We start from the raw sequence: 20,987 nt of genomic DNA on the forward strand, positions 1-20,987 counted from the left end.
GAATGTTAGGCACACATAATTGTTGCTTTTTGTTGTCACACAGGACAACCAGGCCATCATGAACATGAAAGTTCTTGAAGTGGCTCAGAGAAGCCAAGATGCATGCATAGAATGCATCATCTGAGTATTTCCCATGCAGTGCATCACCGAGTACCACTCCATTGATACTCTCAGAGAGATGATGTCAAGGACATGATCTGTGCAAACTTTGTCTGATCCAGGGCACCCACGAGGCAACTCTGGCAAAGGTGTAATGTCATTGTCAGCCATAGCCACATCAGTCGCATTGAGTGGCTCCACCACAGGCACATTGCATAGTGTTTTTAGCTTACCCTCTGGGGCAGGCTGTAGCTGGCCATCTAGGACATCCATAGGAGCTTCTGCTGAAGTCAATTGAGTGTCACTAGTGGATGTTTCCTGCAGGGATGCACCCTTTTGGCCTTCAGCACGAAATCCGTGAAGAATGACACACCGGATGCATTTGGAGAACTCACATGACATCTCCGCATGACCAGTTTCAGCTGAAGCAGGTGCAGCATGATGGTGCCATTGTACTGAGGAAGGTGCCTTGCCATTAGAAGGCAGGGCATCCACCTTGGCCACAGTCCCATTGTGGGTAAGTGCTGAATGCATGCAAGCCACCATCACCTCCATCTCCATGTACACAGGCATGGAGACAATGCAGCTCACCAAAAGACAAGGCAGATCCTCACTGTCATCATACTGCATATACTCAGATGCTGCCCAAACTGTGCCCAGGCTGTCATTCGAACAAATGCGAGACAAGGCATCTGCTAGAACGTTCTCAACCCCAGGAACATATTCAATCTTGAAGTCAAACTCCGAAATCTTCTCGAGCCAATGAGCCTGGTGCCCTGACACTGACAAGTCTTTCTGCTTCATAAGATGAATAAGACCCTTGTGGTCTGTCATCCAATGAAAGTGACAACCTATAAAGATGTCGCAGTGGCACTGCATCGCTTTGACACCTGCAAGCATTTCGATCTCATGCATAGGACAATTCATTTGTGCAGAGGATAACTTTGCAGAGAAGAATGCAGCAACCTTGGCACTGCAATAATCAGGTCCCTGGGACACAACCCCAGCAATACCTTTATGCGAGCCATCAGTTACTAACCAGATGGGTGATGCAATAGGCCAGAGGCACATGCTCATGTTCTTGGTGAGCATGTACCAATTGCTTGATTTCCTCAAAGGCCCACTGCTGAGTGAAATCCCATTTAAAACTGGAGTCAGATCTGGTTAAAGAGGACAAAATACCCATGGGTATGCGAATATTTGCAATATCATCAGAAAGAAACCCCACAGAACTCAGGAAACCATGAAGCAATTCCTTGTTAGTGGGGACCTTCCAGCTAAGTACTGAATCCACCTTGTCCAGATCCATGTGAATGCCACCAGGGCCAACAATTCGCCCAAGAATTTTGATGACTTTCACCAGAAAGTGTAGCTTGTCAGAAGCCAAATACAAAGACTCGTGCCTCAGGACATCAATTATAATTTTACAATGCTCAACATGCTCCTCAAGTGTGTTAAAATAGATGATGATATCATCCAGGTAAGCATCCATAAACTTCCCCATGTAGGGACCAAAGATATGATTCATGAGGGCCTGATAAGTGGCCACCTCATTGCAATCTCCTTGCTGCATTACTAGGCTAACCATATTGCCATCAGGTATAGCCATAGTGGTATGATTCACATGCTCTGGGGCAACTCAGATTTGATTGTACACATCCTTTTTATCTAGAGCAGATATAAATTTCTTGCTTGCTACTCAGCATAAAATTCCCTCCATAGGAGGCAAAGGTGATGTAAGCTTCTCGGTATTAGAATTGTGCTCCCGCAAATCACATACAATTCGAAGTTTGATAGGTTTGCCACCTACCCCAGACCCAGGCTTTTTAAGAAAAAGCATAGGGCTAGTGTTTCGAGTGGTAGTCATTTTCCATCATCCGAACTTCAAGTATGCATTGTGCTTCTCTGTTCATGCGGAGCATATAGCCTCCGGGCAATGAGCGGGTCACCAAGTATAGACCTTATTAGGGTATTTCAAAGGTATGACATGATCAATCGCATGCAGAGGCAGCAGGGGTGAATCCTGAGCTAATTTACAAATGGGCTTGACATACTCACGAAGATATTCGCACACAGTCTCCAGGCAGTCTTCTTATACCTCTGTAGCCTGAGATTCCAGAACCTTCGATTGCTTTCCTTCAACGGGAAGCAATTTGGTACTGCCTATCTCTACCGTTGTAGGATTGAATCCAAGTGCCACTTGATGTTGAAAGAAGAATGGTGTATCCAAGACAACATCATAAGTAGACAAGTTAGTGACGTCAAAGCATCAGACCTCATTTATAGCTTGATAAGCTATCTTAGCATGACATCTGGAGTGGATCTTAGACCTTGATCCCTGCACAGCAAGGTGCACAGGCAACGGTTTGGCCAATTCAAAGGACTTCAGTCCCAGCTGATGAACCAGCCATGCGAAGATGAAATCAGCCATAGACCCAGTGTCTAACAAGGCATGAGCTGGGTGACCATTCACATCTATCACTATAGTGGGCAGTTCAGGGATCACACACTGAAAATTGCACGGGATGGCCACGTTGCATTGCACAGCGGGCAGCGGGTCATTCCTCAAAGAAATTCCCATAGTTCTGAGCTTAATCATTTTAAAATGAGCTTCTCTGATTGTCTGATCAAAGAGCACCCTGAGAGCTTCCCTGAGATCATCCTGATCTGGTCATGGATCATGAACCGCCTTTGGACTGCCCATGCATAAGCATTACAGACGTCATGATAGGCATTCTGCAGTGCCGCGTTGGGCACCACAGCAAGAATGTTGAGGTAATGGTCTTCTATGACCACCTCGTCACTAGCTTGAATACAATGAAACCACAGTATAGTGGTATTCTCTGGTTCAGTGCCATCCAGATAAGGAAACTTGTCACTCAGAGTGGCTTCCACACCAAGCGCCAAAGCATAACTCATTTCCTCACCACCCTTATAGCCATGGAAATGGCCCAGCTTGAATGTGATGTGCCTCTGAAACCACACAGGTAAGTTGAATTCTGGATCATGCAGCCAGGCACCAGAAATGTACTGTTTTTTCTTAAGGTAACTATTATAGACTTCATAGTTTCCACCAGGTGCAGGTATAACATTGAAGCCACAAGACTCCCAAGAAGGCATACCTCGAGCGGACTGAGCGCAGCAATAAGGTGCATTACTCTCCAGTGTATGCTGAGCCCTCCAGGCATATAGATCATTAATTTGGCAACAGGGTCTACCTTCATGCACTGTAGAGGGCAGCTCAACAAAGCTGTCAGCGACCTGAACTTTCTGAATGAAAGCGGAAGCCTTAGTGAGTTCCTCTACCTCAGGAAGAGGCACAGGATCCTTTTGGGGCAATGCTGACATCCCAGGGTCCTCATCTGTCTGAACAGGACTGGCATCCTCACTGGAAGATGCATAACTGTCTGGTGAATTAACTTTACTGGCTGGTGCAAGTGATTCATCCTCCTTCTCAGAATCCTCATATTCAGAGCCAGATACTGATTGAAGGCTAGGCATTGAATCAGCATCGCTGTTATAGTTAACAATATGAGGCACAAAGTGAGGAAGGGTGAAAGCCCATTCCCCTTCAGGGGAAGTAATTGAATCTTCTTCAATATTGATCATGCCCACATGCACAGCATCATACCAAGCAGTGGACTTCGAGATGCCATGCATCTTCTCTATACTGCCAAGGTCCAGCTCAATATTATGAGCTGCGATTCCGGGAGCTGTGCTGGGTTTATTTGAGCACACCACGCTCCTCCTCGGACAGTTCCACATGAAGTGTCCAGCCTCACCACAAGTAAAGCAAAGAGAAGTGTCCTTGCAACAATCTTTCTCTTGAGGTGAAAGGTGTGAAGCTGAGGTAGTCCCCAAAGAGTGTGGGGACTTATAATTCTGGGAATTCTGTCCCCCAAAAGGTCCAGAGGAAGGGGAGAAATTATTGAATCTTCCCTTAGTATTTCGCTTATTGAAAGGTTTGACCTTTCCCTTAGCATCTGGCTTAGGTCCTCCAGGTGGGCCTTATGGCAAAGAGACTCCATCCCCCTTCGAACCCTGAGGTTTCTGAGGAGAGCCTACATGTTCAGTGATTTTGAGTATTTCTGCATTTTTGTGAACATTCTCCCAATTAGAGTGCATTGGCGTTAGCTTTTATAGCCAGAGGCCCTTCTGAATATAAGCATTTAGCCCAGTCCAGAGCTTGTCTATGCACTCTTGATTAGACGAGACACCAGCCATAAGAAAAAGCATTTCTAATTCATGAATATATTTGTGGACAGTTCAGCTGCACTGATAGCACTTGCGTAGCTTCTCTCTCTGATGCATATAAAAGTTGACAGGGAAGCAATAATTAAAGAGCTCAATTAAGATATCGCGGAGCTTTCAAGAATGAGAATTCTTGGAAACAGAGGTTACATAGAACTCATAAGCAGTTCCAGTCAAGAAATGCAATACCATAGAGGCAACTCACGATTTCTTGAGTTTATAACCATCAATATTCAGTCATCTCTCTCATGAACTTATGGAATTCCTGAACATCGGACTTTCCATCATAAGATGAAGGTTCTCTGGGTTTCAGCACAGGAACCCTAGATTTCCTTTTCTTAGCATGATAATGCTTTCTAACACCCTGTCTAGCATTCCCAAAGGGTGTATTATCACTAGATTCATCATCTGAACTTGAAGAGTCTGAAGATGAATCACTAGAGGGAGAGGAGTCACCAGGTGGCCCATCTCCCCCACCAGTTAGTTGCTTAAAAACAGCTTCTAGATAGCTGCCAGGCTCTATCTGTGAAGCTGGGTGAAGCATAGATGCCCATCATTACTGGCAGACACCACACAGCCATGGAACGTGCCGGGAGCATGAGGCTCAGTGGAAAATATGGGGTGTGGCCCCATAGCCACAGAAGTCGATCAAGGTTTGGTAGCCTCATGGCCCACTACTGTGGCTTCAGCTTTTGCCAGTTTCTGCTTAAGGGTTGCAATCTCAGCCTGAATGTCCACAGCCATCTGGGCCCTGCCAAGCCTTTGAGCAGAACCCCAGATTTCAAGCAAGGGTGGCACAGCCACAGGCTTCGAGAAGCCCCTCAGATTGGAATGCGGGCACTCTGCTGGCTCTGGAACAACAGAACCCAGGTGAACTTTGGCTTTTTGAGCAAAGAGTGGCCGAGTGGCCATCTCAGGACCCTGCATTCTGTAAAGGTTCCTGCCCATGTAGCCTTCAGCTAATGCCAGTTTCCTGGCTTTTTGAGTGTCTGATATCACAGTAAGTGCTCGCTGTTGCACTTGAATATCTAATTCCTCATCAGGAATAACAAAGTTGCCCCAGTTCCTGGGGTCAACTTGTTACAGATTTTCACCACAAAGTCCACACGTGACTTTACCCACACCACAGATCACGTGCTTCACCAATATCTCATGCCACCCAGCCACAGACGCGATGCGTAGAGATCAGGTAATAGTCTACATCACATATTATGGTCCAGACCCACAGATGATATGGTCGGACCTGTTTATTCCAGGATACAATAGAGGCACCCATTTGGAAACAAAGGGAACAAGGACTATTGTTAGGGATTGTCTAGGCAATCGGCTCAAGGAATAGCCATTACCATGATAGGATGGATTGTCTCATCATTGTTACGGATGAAGACAGATCTTCTCACCTATTGTTCTACTTACGGATGGATCTTCCCACTCATTGTTCTGTGTATAGCTTAGTTGCATAGGTACGTGGATAGCCAATAGCATGTCTCATAGTAGTCAGCACCTGTACACATATATAAAGACCAGCATGTAGAGGATGAAACTTCAAATTGTTTTTCCTTGTCTACCACTGTAGCAACCACTGAGCTTACCAGCTCCATCATATATTTATCACCTTTCCATACACTTGCTACACAGCTAGTAAGTGTTAGGCTCTTTAGCCACTTTAGGGATCAGGAGGATCAGGATGGCACATTCCATGTAACCGCTCCTTTTTTAGTCTTTTTGATCTCTTGTCCAGCGTCGCTGTGACATTAGAAACAATCTAACAATTTTTTGCACCCCCACTTAGTGTTTAACACAAGCGACCACATATTTTCAGTGCAAGCAGTTTCAGCTGTAGCGTGCGGCTTTTTTGACACACATTCCAATCTGACTTCTACCAGGCGTGAGCCTCAGTAAGACACTGAGCAGCCCAAGGCAGCAAAGCGCAAGGCCACCAAGGCAGAAAATCCCTACGCCAGCTACAAATACCATGAAACCAACCAGGAGTGAGGAAGGCTCCTCACTTTAGCATCCTTAGGTGCTTCGTCCACAGATCGACAGAGATCAGTGGCCAGGATAGTAGACACCACGCACATCAGGGTCCAAGGCATCATTCGCTGACCTCGCAGTCACACCCCCCTGCTTGAACAATACAAGCCCAGAACTGGACATTTCACTACAGGTGGTCGCAAGCCAAAACCACCCCCAGAGATTATCACATCCAATGCAGTTCCTTCACCCCTCATCGCTCCCATTCCAGTTCAGCCACTTCCAAACTTTGTAAAGCACCACACAGTTGCTTGTCCCATCTGTCTACTTCTATCGAGAATCAGACTAATGATCTACCCAGAAATCTTACTCAAACAGGTGGACGCCACTCAGTTCAGACTCCAACCAATCCTAGTGAACTTCAAGGAGCATCTCGACAACTACCAATTCGACTGGATCCACCATCTGGCAGGCAAGCTAGCCAGACTTAGTGCACATATCCATAGCAGAACGTGTACTTTAAACTTCATGGAGAAACAGGTCATTAATATGGTGTGCTTGGACATAGGAAGCGTCAGCTTCAAGCAGATAGGAAAAGAGGAGAGGTTCCAGGAGATAGTAAAAGTGTTGATCATGATTCGGAAAAAGTGCTACCTTGAGTTTTTGTATTAGTTACATTATCGTGCAATGTCAGAAGATTGGGCACACATGTCCACGTTCAGACAAAGAATGGAGGATGTGCTCTGACCAAATATTGAGGCACATGAAGGAAGCACACCTCATGCTTCCAGACAAGCATCACTGGAGCTCCTACCTCAGGACTCTGCATCACAAGTTGGAGGACCATCATCCCCTACCGCATCACTCTTTCCCGCATACATACCTCCTGCATGATCATATGATGGACATCAATATGAGCATCTTGAAGATGCTATCAGACAGTCTGCACCCAGCAAAGTACCTGACAATATTCGTGAATGGGTGATCATCATCATAAAGTCAATGGTCGACAATGAGCTCAAAAAAATGTACAATGTACTCGGCGACAAGATGTACGAACATAAAAGAATTCTTGAAGCCTCAATCACATCAGCTCAGACAGAACGACAACTGAAAGAGGTGGTACTCATGTCCAAGAATGAGAAACTCTTGGAAAGGATCAAGGCCCAGGATGCACACATGGTCATCCTCAATGATGAGATTATGGGAACCCAGGGAGCCATGTTGGACATGGGAAAAAAATGATGGAACTAGGCAGCAAGAATACAAAGCTGCATCATGAGTTAGCTTCACTCAAAGCAAGCGGCGTCACAACGATGCAAGGTCACACCCTTGGCATGGTCCTATCATACAAACTGCATGTCAAGATAGCTGAGCCTCCACACTACTCAGGCAAAGGAATTCTGGAGAATTGGCTCCAACAACTCAGCATCTGGATGCGATGGAATGAGATTAATGACGAAGAATGAAAGATTACCATGGCCTTGCTGCACCTAGAAGGAGGCACATTCACTTACATGTCAGAATATGTGACCAAAGCAGTGGCACGGCAAGCACTCAGTACATGGGAAGACTTCATCGATGTTAACTACAGGACCCTCAACCCAGACAAGGACATGCAACAACATCTGAAGGAGATCTGCGCAAAGACCTACCCCACAATGGTCTCCTTTACCAAAAAGTTCTGCCAATGGGCCACCAAGACCAACTTGGGGCACACCGCACTCATCAGTTACATCGCTGAACACAGGGACAAGGACATGCACCAGGCAATGGTAACATGAGACAGTCTAGGCATTGCAGACCCGACCACTTGGCTGAAATACCTCAACTTATGCCTACAACTTGAGTTTAAGTTCAGAGCTGACAAAGCAGGACAATGTGGAACAATGGCAACATCATCATTGCAAGCACCCCGGCCCAAGAAAGACCCTAATGCAATGGACGTGGACCATGTGTCCCAACTCACTAAGGAACAGGAAGGATGGCTGGAAAGGGAGCTCTGTGTATGCTGTGGAAAACATCCCTTCATATTTAAACAGCAATGCCCTGACCCTAAATATAAAGGCAAATTGGAAATGCCAAGGCAGGGACAAGTGACAAGAGCGGTCACCACACCAGCAGAATCAAGCAGTTCTGACAGCGGCAAAGTGAGAGAAGAAGCAGTTCGTGCCTTCCTCACCAGCTATGACATAAAAGGGAAAGAGAAGGAGGCAAAACCGGAACCAGCTATCGAAGCAGCTAGGATTACAGAGGTAGAGGATGATGAGGATTTTCTTCAGAGGATTCTTTGAGGTCTGGCCAGAGTGTTGGATTCCGGTGAGCTGTGCCACACCGTCGGGATATTAGCCCGCAGGTTGGGTGAAATAGGAAGCGCTGGGTGGTCCATGCACATAAGTGTTTCATGTATATATAGGCAGATATAATACAGGGGGAGGCATCAGTTTGCCCCTCGGTATATGTGCTTTACCCTACAGCTAGCCTAGTCTGGTGCGAACTGTCAACACAAACCGATTCTCACCTTTAATCTCTCTCTCTTAACAATGTCTACTGAATCAGCAGTCACCAACAAGGATGTCAAGTTTATGCCACTCAACGGGAGCAACTATGCACAGTGGGTGATATACATACATGGAGGCAGAGCTGACTAGGAAGGGGCTATGGGAAGTCGTGGAGTTTGAGTACAAGGTTGGCGCATTCGAGGCTGAAACGCAGAAGGCCATAGAGGTGGCGAGGGCAGCACGGGATGCACAGCTGGAGAAAAAGGCATGGGGTGAGATCGTGCTTCATCTGGAAGCTGATCAACTTGTCCACGTTCAGGGGGAGCGAGACCCGGCAAACATGTGGGATCAGCTCAAGGCTGTGCACATGAGCCGGGGGCTCACCACTGAGGTCACGAGATGGAGGGTGCTCCTAAATGCAGGTATGACCACCGAAGAGTCAGTGGAAGGGTGGATTGGTCAGGTCTGAGGGCTAGTGCGGGGCTTAGAGGTGATAGGCGAAGAGGTGCCGAAGAAGCTGCAGGCCATCATAGCAGTCGTTGGGCTCTGTGAAGAGCTCAATATGGTCGAGACGAAGCTCAATGCAGTCAACCGGAAGCTATGGACGGTGAAGCAGGTAGTGGTGCTGGCACTCAATGAGGAAGCCTGAGTAGGCCAGGGGAAGACCATATCCAAAATGGTGCTAGCTGTAGCCAGTGGAAAGAAGAAGAGAAAGGCATGCGCATGCTTCCTCTGCAGAAGCACAGATCATCTGGCACTTGGATGTCCAGCTCGCACGAAGTCCCATCACACTGAGATCGCTAGCGATGAGGGATTTTCCTTTTAGAAAAAAGGAGTGCAGGGGTGGCTGGCTCATGGAGGAGTGTTGGATTCCGGTGAGCTACGCCACACCATCAGGATATTAGCCCACGGGTTGGGCAAAATAGGAAGCGCTGGGTGGTCCGTGCACATAAGTGTTTCATGTATATATAGGCAGATATAATACAGGGGGAGGCATCAGTTTGCCCCTCGGTATACGTGCTTTACCCTACAGCTAGCCCAGTCTGGTGTGAACTGTCAACACAGAGTTCCCATAGACACTGTAATAGTATCTACTCACTCTCGCATGTACCAGTATCAAGATTTCTCTATATTGCATCTACTGATTCATCAAAACATGCGATTGATTTACCTATTCACCTTAAACAGGGAGTAAGGGAAGTCCAGACTGAGGTGCTCCTCAACTCAGGAGCATATTCTTGCTACATCAACCCACAGCTGGTTGATAAGTTAAATCTTGCTACGATCTCACTTGAAAAGAAGATCAGGGTTTATAATGCAGATGCATCACACAACAAGAATGGAACCATTAAGAAAAGGGTTCTTCTAAGTATAACTATTGGAAACCATACAAGCAGACAGAGCCTTCTTGTCACCGATATAGGACACAAAGATGTTATACTAGGCATGAGTTTCCTCAAGGAGCACAATCCCAAAGTGGATTGGGGGAAACTTAACATTGAGTTTACCTGATGCCTGCAAAGATGCGCACCCTCACAGGTAGCAGTCCAGAAGGAGGACCTGGAAGACACAAACATCCCCCACATCAAAGACTTAATGGAGTTTGTTGGTTCCCAGGAGTTAGGTAACACCTGGAATGACATAGACAGCTTCATTAAATGGGTGTCATTATTAGAAGACCCTGATGCACAAGCCATAGCATCACTAATTATGGGTCTTGACACCAAGAGGAATCAGGATAGAGTGCCACAAAAAGGAGAATAGGACAAAGACTACTGGTCAGCCTATGTTCCCAAACACTTCCACGAGTATGGCGATGTGTTCTCCAAGAAGCAGTCAGAACGAATGCCCACCAGAAAGCCCTACGATCATCCAATCGAACTTGTTCCAGAGGCATCATTACCATGCCTGGCAAAGTTATATTCTATAAACCTACAGGAAAGAAATTTGCTCGACACATGGATAGACCAAGAGTTGGCCAAGGGATACATCAAGAGATCAAGGAGTCCAACAGCAGCACCTGTCTTCCTCATTAAAAAGAAAGATGGATAACTGAGGCTAGTACAAGACTACAGGAACCTCAATGCAGTAACAAAGAAGAACAAATTCCCAATCCCATGCATCTTGGACCTCATTGACAGGCTTTCGCAAGCTAGTATATTCACAAAGCTTGACCTAAGCTGGAGATTCAACAGCATCAGGATTAGGGAAGGAGATGAAAAAAAAAGCCACCTTCATTACACATTGCGGCCTCTTCAAACCCACAGTAATGTACTTTGGTTTCTGCAATGCTCCTAGTACTTTCCAAACAATGATGAATACAGTCCTTGAGGACCTGATTTGCACAGAGAAAGTAGTAGTCTACTTAGACAATATCCTCATTTTTACAGACGATCTCGAAGAACACCAACGACTAGTAAAAGCTGTTCTACAGTGCCTCCGGAACAACGATTTGTATGCCAAACCAGAAAAATGCTTTTTTGAACAGTCCTCAATCGAGTATCTTGGCATGTTTATCAGCAAGAACTTGGTACAAATGGATCCTGCTAAAGTTAAAGGCATCCTTGGCTGGCCAGCATCTACTAAGGTCAAACAAGTACAGGCCTTTTTAGGATTTGCAAATTTCTACAGATGATTCATAAAGGATTTTGTGAAACTCACATGACCTTTAACACTTCTCACCTGTAAGGATGTGCCCTGGCAATGGAAGGAAGAGCAAGATCAAGCCTTCAATGCACTCAAAACAGTGTTCACTTCAGCCCCGATCTTACAACTCCCAAATGACACTGCACCGTACCATCTAGAGACAGACTCCTCAGACTATGCAACTGGGGCAGTACTCAAACAATTGGAAGAAAACAAGCTTTGGCATCCAGTCACATACTACTCCAAATCACTCAACGAACATGAGTGAAACTACGAGATTTACGACAAAGAGCTGCTGGCAATTATTTGGGCACTTGAAAAATACCAGCACTATCTAGAAGGCCACCCAGAACCCATCAAGATTTGGTCAGACCATCTCAACCTTACATGCTTCCACCAGGCACAGAAGTTATTCTGATGCCAAGCGCGTTGGGCATTATTTCTCACCAGATTCAATTTCACACTTTGTCACTGACCTGGAAAGACAATGCTATGTGCTGATCCTCTGTCCAGGAGGCCAGACCATGAGAGGGGGGTAGACAGTGACAATTCGAACCAAATGCTGTTAAAACCTGAATTTTTCGCTATTAATGCGATTTGACCTGCTCACGCATCTGAAGTTGATGATGCTTAACTACTGGAAAGAATCAAAAAGGCACTCACAGATGACATGATGACCAAGGATTATTGTGTGCTTTTGACTACAGGACAGCACAAATTTGGAAAAAATCTCCCAGAATGGAACTTTGAGCACGGACTGCTGCTCCATCGCAGAAAGGTTTATGTTCCTAAGGATCAACAGCTATGCCTTGACCTAATCAAACTCCATCATGACACATTGCCAGCAGGACACCCAGGCAGGTTCAAGATGTTGGAGCTCATTACTCAGAACTATTGGTGGCCAGGAATGTCTGTAATGGTTAAGAAATATGTACAAGGTTGCGACAGTTGTCAACGCAACAAGTACTCAAGGGAAAAGCCATATGAACTACTACAACCCAATAATGTACCAGGAGAACCATGGGAGATCATCACAGTCGATCTTATCACTCAACTTCCTCCAGCCATGGACTTTAGGGGAGAAAAGAAGATGGCAATACTTGTTGTCGTGGACAGACTCATGAAATGAGCGCACTTTTATGCAACAGAGGACACAGTCACCTCATCTCAAGTCACTAACATATTCTATAATGAAGTCTTCAAACTCCACGGCTTACCATGCCAGATTATCTCAGATAGAGGTACTCAATTTGTGAGTAAACTATTCCAGGAGTTCTGCCAGAAGCTCGGTATGAAGTCTACCATGTCTACAGTGTACCATCCTCAAACAGACAACCAAACAGAAAGGGTTAACCAGGTGTTGGAACAGTACCTATGCATGTACTATAACCATAGACAAAATGATTGGGTCTACTATCTGCCCACAGCAGAATTTTCATACAACAACCAGACCCATGAGTCCGCCACACTTTCCCCATTCTTTGTCAAATATGGCTGACATCAAAAATGGCACCAGACGTACACGAATCAATATGTCACCCATCATTGGAACATTTATTCATCCACTGATCTGAGGCACAAGAACAGGCTAAGGCAGCATTGGAAGTTTCAGCTTGATGGATGAAATGGTACTTTGATGAGAAAAAGGGAGAAGTCTCATTCAAAGTCAGAGACCTAGTACTACTCAAGGGAAAAGATCTCAGAGTAAAAGTCAAATCTGTGAAGCTAGGCACACAAAACTTTGGACCTTACAAGGTACTTCAGAAGCTAGGCCCAATCATATTCAGACTGGAGCTACCCAAGCAAATGAAGGTTCATCCAGTCTTCCATGCTAGCAAGTTGATCATGTATCATCAAGACACGGTCACAAACCACGAACCCCCAAAACCTCCAGCCATAGAAATCGAAGGAGAACCAGAATTTGAGGTTGAAGAAATACTAGACTTCAAGGTCATGAGGGGAAGGGTCCAATATCTCGTCAAATGGAAAGGCTATGACCATTCTGATGATACATTGGAACCCTGAACAAATCTCACCAACGCCGATGAGCTTCTTCAAGAATTTCACCAGCAACATCCAGATGCACCCAAAGCACCAATCAGGGTTGCCACATTTGGTGGAAAACACTTCGAACTGTCCTCATACGAAGTTGCCCCAAAATCCACACACAGAATCAACATGTCCGATTACCCAAACAAGTTCTTCCTATATCACAAAATGACAGATCTTGCCAAATCACCAACAAAATCCTCAAGTGTAGCAGCCGGATGGGACATCTATGCAGCAGAAATGCATGAGATACCTCCACACTTATGAGCTGTGGTAGAAATGGGAGTTGCCATTGAGCCTCCTAAGTATACTGTCACAGCGATGCTGGACAAGAGATCAAAAAGACTAAAAAAGGACAAGTTATGTGAAACGTGCCACCCTGATCCCCCTGATAACCCCTGAAGGTGGCTAAAGAGCCTAACACTCACTGGCTTTGCAGTAATGTGTATGGAAAGATGATTGATGTATAATGGAGCTTGTGAGCTCAGTGGTCGCTACAGTGGTAGATGAGGAGAAACAATCTGAAGTTTCGTCCTCTACATGCTGGTCTTATATATGCGTACAGGATGGGCTGCTTACTACTGCTACTTTACCAATCCGGAACGAGATTCTGCTGACTACTACAGCATTGGTCAAGTCCAGAACAAAAGGCCATATACTCGTGTGAGTGAATCTATCCTAATACGTACTAGTACAGGAACGTCTCTGTGAAACAATAAGGTGAAGAGGTTCTTCCTCGTGGGATTCAACCAATGCTATGGGGAATCCCTGGGCTTCTGTGACCTTTTCTTATTGTGGTAATGGCTATTCATTGAGCCGATTGCCTAGACAATCTATATCAATTGTCCTTGTTCCCAACATGGACGCCCTTGTGTTCCCTGGAATAGACCGGTCTAACTGTGTCATCCATAGGTCTGGACCATAACATGTGATGTGGACTATCACCTGACCTCTACGTATCATGTCTGTGGCTGAGTGGCATGAGGTATTGGTGAAGCACGTGATCTGTGGCATGGGTAAAGTCACGTGCAGACTTTTGTGGCGAAAATCTGTGACACTACCCCCCTTTCAAGGCTCATCGTTCCGTAGAGCCAAAACCTTTATCCCCTCATGCATGTCAGTCCCTTAATGGTCCTTTGTTATCAACTGGTATTCCTTCGACGTACACTTTAAAAACTATTTGAGTGATTCGGTCGCCACTGGAAATGTTGAAAGGATAGTCTGAATGATTGATCATGATGACTTTGAGTTCTCCAGTATAGTCTGGATCGACGACGCCAGCTACTATATCAATGCTCCATCATGCAGAAAGGCCACTTCATGGGGCAATTCTAGTGTATGTGCCAACTGGAGGTTTGATTGCAATTTCGGTTCCTACTACTATTCGCGAATGGGGGAGGATTGTATGAGTTTCAGCAGCATAGATATCCCATCCTGCTGCATTTTCAGATCCTTTGGTAGGAGCTTTGGCAGTTTCTGTCATCCTGTGGTAGATAAAGTAGTCGTCATCATCTTGATCTGTTAGACTTATCCTATGCATGGACTTTGGGGCTAATTTATATGAGGATAATTTGAAGCGTTTTCTACCATATGTGACAACCCTGATTGGTGCTTTTGGAGCAACTGGGTGCTGTTGGTGGAATTCCTGAAGTAACTCATTGGCATTGGTAAGATTTGTTCGGGGTTCCCATATGTCGTCAGAATGGTTATAGCCTTTCCATTTGATGAGATACTGAACCCTTCCCCTTACGACCTTTGAGTCTAATATTTCTTCAACTTCGAATTCTGGCTCTCCTTCAATTTCAATGGCTGGAGGTTTTGGGGGTTCGCAGTTTGCGACCGTGTCTTGGTGGTACATGATCAGCTTGCTTGCATGAAAGACTGGATGGACCTTCATTTGCTTGGGCAGTTCCAGTCTGAATGTGACTGGTCCTAACTTCTGAAATACTTTGTAAGGTCTGTAGTTTTGTGTGCCTAGCTTCGCAGATTTGACTTTTACTCTGAGATCTTTCCCTTTGAGTAATACTAGGTCTCCGACTTTGAATGGAACTTCTCCCTTTTTCTCATCGAAGTACCATTTTATTCTTGAAGCTGCAACTTCTAATGCTGCCTTTGCCTGTTCTTGTGCTTCAGATCGGTGGGCAAATAGATGTTCCCACGATGGGTGACATATTGAGTCATGTACGTCTGGTGCCATTTTTGGATGTTGGCCATATGTCACAAAGAATGGGGATAGTGCGGTGGACTCATGGGTCTGATTGTTATATGAGAACTCTGCTGTTGGCAGATAGTAGACCCAATCATTCTGTCTGTGGTTACAGTACATTCGTAGATACTGTTCCAACACCTGATTGACCCTTTCTGTTTGGCCATCCGTTTGGGGGTGGTATGCTGTAGACATTGTAGACTTTATACCGAGCTTCTGACAGAACTCCTGGAATAGCTTGCTTGCAAATTGGGTACCTCTGTCTGAGATAATCTGGTGAGGCAATCCGTGGAGTTTGAAAACTTCATTGTAAAATATGTTGGTGACTTGTGACGAAGTAACTGTATTGTCTGTCGCATAGAAGTGTGCTCGCTTCATGAGTCTGTCTATGATGACAAGTATTGCCATCTTCCTTTCTCCCCTAAAGTTCATGGCTGGAGTAAGTTGAGTAATGAGATTGACTGTGACAATCTCCCAAGGTCCTCCTGGCACATCATTGGGTTGTAATAGTCCCTAAGGTTTCTCTCTTGAGTACTTGTTGCGTTGACAACTATCGCAACCTTGCACATACTGTTTAACCATTACAGACATTCCTGGCCACCAATAATTCCGAGTAATGAGCTTCAACATCTTGAACCTGCCCGGATGTCCAGCTGGTAATGTGTCGTGATGGAGTTTGATTAGGTCAAGGCATAGCTGTTGATCCTTAGAGACATAAACCTTTCCACGATGGAGCAATAATCCGTGCTCAAAGTTCTATTCTGCGAGGTTTTTCCCAAATTCGCACTGTCCTGTAGTCAAAAGTGCACAATAATCCTTGGTCATTGTGTCATCTGCAAGTGCTTTCTTGATCCTTTCCAGTAGTTGTGCATCGTCAACTTCAGATGCGTGAGCAGGTCAAATCACATTGATAGCAGAAAATTCAGGTTTTAACAGCATTTGGTTCGAATTGTCGCTGTCTACCCCCCTCTCATGGTCTGGCCTTCTGGACAGAGGATCGGCACATAGCATTGTCTTTCCAGGTCAATGACAAAGTGTAAAATTAAAACGTGTGAGGAATAAAGCCCAGTGCGCTTGATGCCGGGATAACTTCTGTGCCTGGCGGAAATAGGTAAGATTGAGATGATCTGATCAAATCTCAATGGGTCCCGGGTGTCCTTCTAAGTAGTGCCGGTATTCTTCAAGTGCCCGAATAATTGCTAGCATCTCTTTGTCATAAATCTCATAATTTCGCTCATGTTCATTAAGTGACTTTGAGTAGTATGTGATGGGATGCCATAGTTTGTCCTCTCCCAATTGTTCGAGTACTGCTCCAGTTGCGTAGTTGGAGGAGTTAGTCTCTAGATGGTATGGTGCAGTGTCATTGGGGAGCTGTAAAATGGGGCTGAAGTGAACACTGTTTTGAGTGCACTGAAGGCTTGGTCTTGTTCTTCCTTCCATTGCCAGGGCACGTTCTTACAGGTGAGAAGCGTTAAAGGTCATGCAAGTTTTGCAAAATCCATTATAAATCGCCTGTAGAAATTTGCGAATCCTAAAAAGGCCTGTACTTGTTTGACCTTTATAGGTGCTGGCCAGCCAAGGATGCCTTCGACTTTAGTAGGGTCCATTTTGTATCGAGTTCTTGCTGATGATCATGCCAAGGTACTCGATTGAGGACTGTTTAAAGAAGCATTTCTCTGGTTTGGCATACAAATCATTGTCCCGGAGGCGCTGTAGAACTTTCTTTACTAGTTGACGGTGTTCTTCGAGATCGTCCATGAAAATGAGGATGTCGTCCAGGTATACTACCACCTTTCCAGTACGAATTAAGTCCTCAAGGATGGTGTTCATCATTGTCTGGAAGGTACTGGGAGCATTGCAAAAACCGAAGTACATTACGGTGGGTTCGAAGAGGCCACGATGTGTGATAAAGGCAGCTTTTTCCTCATCTCCCTCCCTAATCCTTATATTGTTGAATCCCCATCGTAGGTCAAGCTTTGTAAATATGCTGGCTTGTAAGAGCCTATCAATGAGGTCCGAGATGCGCAGGATTGGGAATTTGTTCTTCTTTGTTACTGCATTGAGTGCTCTGTAGTCCTGTACTAATTTTAGTGACCCATCTTTCTTTTTGACGAAGAAGACGGGTGCTGCTGTTGGACTCCTTGATCTCTTGATGTATCCTTTGGCCAACTCTTGGTCTATCCACGTATCGAGTGAATTCCTTTCCTGTAGGTTCATAGGATATAACTTTGCCAGGCGTGGTAACGATGCCTCTGAAACAAGTTCGATTGGATGATCGTAGGGCTTTCTGGTGGGCATTCATTTTGACTGCTTCTTGGAGAACACATTGCCATACTCGTGGAAGTGTTTGGGGACATAGGCTGACCAGTAGTCTTTGTCCTGTTTTCCATTTTGCGGTGCTCTATCCTGATTCCTCTTGGTGTCAAGACCCATAATGAGTGATGCTATGGCTTGTGCATCAGGATCTTCTGATAATGACACCCATTTAATGAAGCTGTCCATGTCATTCCAAGTGTCACCCAACTCCTGGGAACTGACGAACTCCATTAAGTCTTTGATGTGGGGGATATTTGTATCTTCCAGGTCCTCCTCCTGGACTGCTACCTGTGAGGGTGCACATCGTTGTGGGCACTGGGTGAACTCGATATTAAGCTTTCCCCAATCTACTTCGGGATTATGCTCCTTGAGGAAGCTCATACCTAGTATAACATCTTTGTGTCCTATATCGGTGACAAAAAGGCTTTGTCTGCTTGTATGGTTTCCGATAGTTATACTTAGAAGAACCCTTTTCTTAATAGTTCCACCCTTGTTATGCGATGCATCCGCATTGTATACCCTGATCTCCTTCTCAAGTGAGATTATAGCGAGATTTAGCTTATCGACCAGCTGTCGGTTGATATAGCAAGAATATGCTCCTGAGTCGAGGAGCACCTCAGTCTGGACTTCCCTTACTCCCTGTTTGAGGTGAACAGATAGGTCAATCGCATGTTTTGATGAACCAGTTGATGCAATGTATAAGAAACTAGATACTGGTACATGCGAGATCGAGTAGGTACTGTTACAATGTCTATGGAAACTCTGGCCAGACCTCAGAGAACCTGTCGAAGAAAATCCTCATCACTTTCCACTTCAATGATCCTTGCCACTTCTACCACTGGTTCAGGTTCTGCCTCCTTTCCTTTTGCATCATAGCTGGCAAGGAAAGCACGGACTGCTTCTTCCCTTGCCTTGCCATCATCGGAGGTGCTTGATGCCACTGGTGTCATTATGGCCCTTGCCGCTTGCCCTCGTTTTGGCATCTCGAATTTGCCTTTGTACTTTGGGTCCGGGCAGCACTGCTTGAATACGAAAGGATGTTTTTCGTAGCATATGCAGAGCTTCTTTTCCAGCCATCCTTCTTGTTCCTTGGTGAGAGGGGCTAGACGGTCTATGTCCATGTCGTTGGGGTCCTTTTTGGCTCGTGGTGCCTGTGATGATGCTGTTGCCATTGTCTGTTGGCCTGCCTTGTCAGCTCTGAACTTGGACTTGAGTTGGAGGCATAGGTTGAGGTATTCTGGCCATGCAGTCAGATCTGCGATTCCTAGACTGTCCCGTGTTACCATTGCCTGCCATACATCCTTGCTCCTGTGTTCAGCAATGTAACTGATAAGTGCTGTGTGCCCCAAGTTGGTCTTGGTAGCCCATTGATGGAACTGTTCAGTGAAGGAGACCATTGTAGGGTAGGTCTTTGCACAAATCTCCTTCAAGCGCTGTTGCGCATCCTTGTCCGGATCGAGAGTCCTATAATTTACCATGAGAATATTGACGAAGTCATCCAAGTGCTGAGGGATTGCCATGCCGCTGCCTTGGTTGCGTATTCTGACATGTAGGTGAATGCACCTCCTTCTAAGTGCAGCAGGGCCATGGTAATCTTGCATTCATCATCGTTGATCTCATTCCACTGCATCCATATGCCGAGTTGTTGGAGCCAGTCCTCCAGACTTCCTTTGCCTGAGTAGTGTGGAGGTTCAGCTATTGTGATGCAGGGATGGTGGGGTTGGACTGTGCCAGATGTCTGACCTTGCGTCACTGAGACGCCGCTTGCTTTGAGTGAAGCTAACTCATGACGAAGCTTGGTGTTCTCGTTCCCTACTTCCATCAATTTTTTGCCTAGTTCTAGCATGGCTTGCTGGGTTCCCATAAGTTCATCTGTCATTACCATCATGTGGTCGTTTTGAGCCTTGATTTGGTCTGAAAGTTTCTCATTTTCAGACTTGAGTACAGCTTCTTTGAGGCATCGTTCTGTTTGTGCTGATGCAATTGAGGCCTCAAGAAGTCATTTATGCTCGTACATCTTGTCACCGAGTACGTTGTACATTTTCTTCAGCTCATTGTCGACTATAGATTTCATAACGATGATTACCCATTCACGAATATTGTCGGGTATTTCGCTGGGCGCGGACTGTCTAATGGCATCTTCAAGATGCTCATATTGGTGTCTGTCGAAGGACCATGCAGGTGGAATGTATGTGGGCATGAGAGATGGTGTTGGGGATGATGGTCCTCCAATTTGCGATGTGGAGTCTCCTGGCTGGAGCTCTGGTAATGGTTGTCTGGAAGCACATAGTGTACTTCCATCATGTGTCTCAATGTTTGGTCGGAGCATGTCTTCCATTTGCTGCTGGAAAGTGGTCATGCGTGCTCGATTGACATTTGACATTGTTACGTGAGTAAAAAGGTGTATATGTTTCTAATTAAAGATGAACCCTAGATATTTTTTGTCTTTAACTGCGCACACTCCCTTAACGATCTCATTCAACCGCTGCTATTTCCCTATCTCCTTGAAGTTGATCCTTCCTATCTCCAAGCAGCACGTGTTGATGACCTGTTTCTCGATAAAGGAATATTGCTGAGTTCCTGTGTAGAGGTCTGCGCAGACCTTATCGAGTTCTGCAGCGAGGAATTGTACTTTCCTTTGCTTCTCCTGATCAGTTATCTCCCAAAATGCTCCGGCTAGTAGCAGCTGGAGCCTGAAGCGAGTAGCAGATACCTGCTTTCTGAGTGTTTCGATGTGGAGAGTGGGTCTGATTTTCAATGGAAGGGGATGAATGGGTCTTGTGCTGATTTTTTCGAAGTTGGGGATGGGTCGCACTGGCTGTGGGGTGACAATGGTGGGAGGAATAGCATTACTGGTTACGATTTCAGGGGGAGGCTTCGGCTTGCATCTGCCTGTAGTAAGGCAGCCGGCTCTGGGGCTTGTAGCATTCGAGCGGTGGGGTGTG

The 20,987-nt window shown here is 45.7% G+C and overlaps 4 protein-coding genes across 4 annotated transcripts; 1 reads left to right on the forward strand and 3 right to left on the reverse strand.

Moving 5' to 3' along the window:
* Window positions 1-636: 636 nt before the first annotated feature.
* LAESUDRAFT_666049 (uncharacterized protein) lies at window positions 637-903 on the reverse strand (the record flags this gene model as incomplete). Its single annotated transcript, XM_040905223.1, has 1 exon — window positions 637-903. A coding segment is annotated over one exon (267 nt), but the record flags the coding sequence as incomplete, so codon positions are not given.
* A 1,141-nt stretch (window positions 904-2,044) lies between these two features.
* Window positions 2,045-4,224, reverse strand: LAESUDRAFT_739589 (uncharacterized protein; the record flags this gene model as incomplete). The annotated part of the gene is made up of 8 exons (XM_040911016.1): window positions 2,045-2,059; window positions 2,087-2,127; window positions 2,158-2,176; window positions 2,198-2,298; window positions 2,410-2,608; window positions 2,633-2,761; window positions 2,797-3,129; window positions 4,204-4,224. The coding sequence occupies 8 exons, from the start codon at window positions 4,222-4,224 to the stop codon at window positions 2,045-2,047; spliced, it is 858 nt and encodes a 285-aa protein (XP_040758228.1).
* Window positions 4,225-4,576: 352 nt separating this feature from the next.
* On the reverse strand, window positions 4,577-5,262 carry LAESUDRAFT_718098 (uncharacterized protein; the record flags this gene model as incomplete). Its single annotated transcript, XM_040907394.1, has 2 exons — window positions 4,577-4,873; window positions 5,026-5,262. The coding sequence occupies 2 exons, from the start codon at window positions 5,260-5,262 to the stop codon at window positions 4,577-4,579; spliced, it is 534 nt and encodes a 177-aa protein (XP_040758229.1).
* Window positions 5,263-8,955: 3,693 nt separating this feature from the next.
* Window positions 8,956-9,474, forward strand: LAESUDRAFT_764557 (uncharacterized protein; the record flags this gene model as incomplete). The annotated part of the gene is made up of 2 exons (XM_040913462.1): window positions 8,956-9,247; window positions 9,314-9,474. 2 exons carry the CDS (start codon window positions 8,956-8,958, stop codon window positions 9,472-9,474), a joined length of 453 nt encoding a protein of 150 aa, XP_040758230.1.
* Between the last annotated feature and the right edge of the window lie 11,513 nt (window positions 9,475-20,987).

This window comes from Laetiporus sulphureus (genome assembly GCF_001632365.1).
Source record: "Laetiporus sulphureus 93-53 unplaced genomic scaffold LAESUscaffold_80, whole genome shotgun sequence".
Lineage (NCBI taxonomy): Eukaryota > Fungi > Basidiomycota > Agaricomycetes > Polyporales > Laetiporaceae > Laetiporus > Laetiporus sulphureus.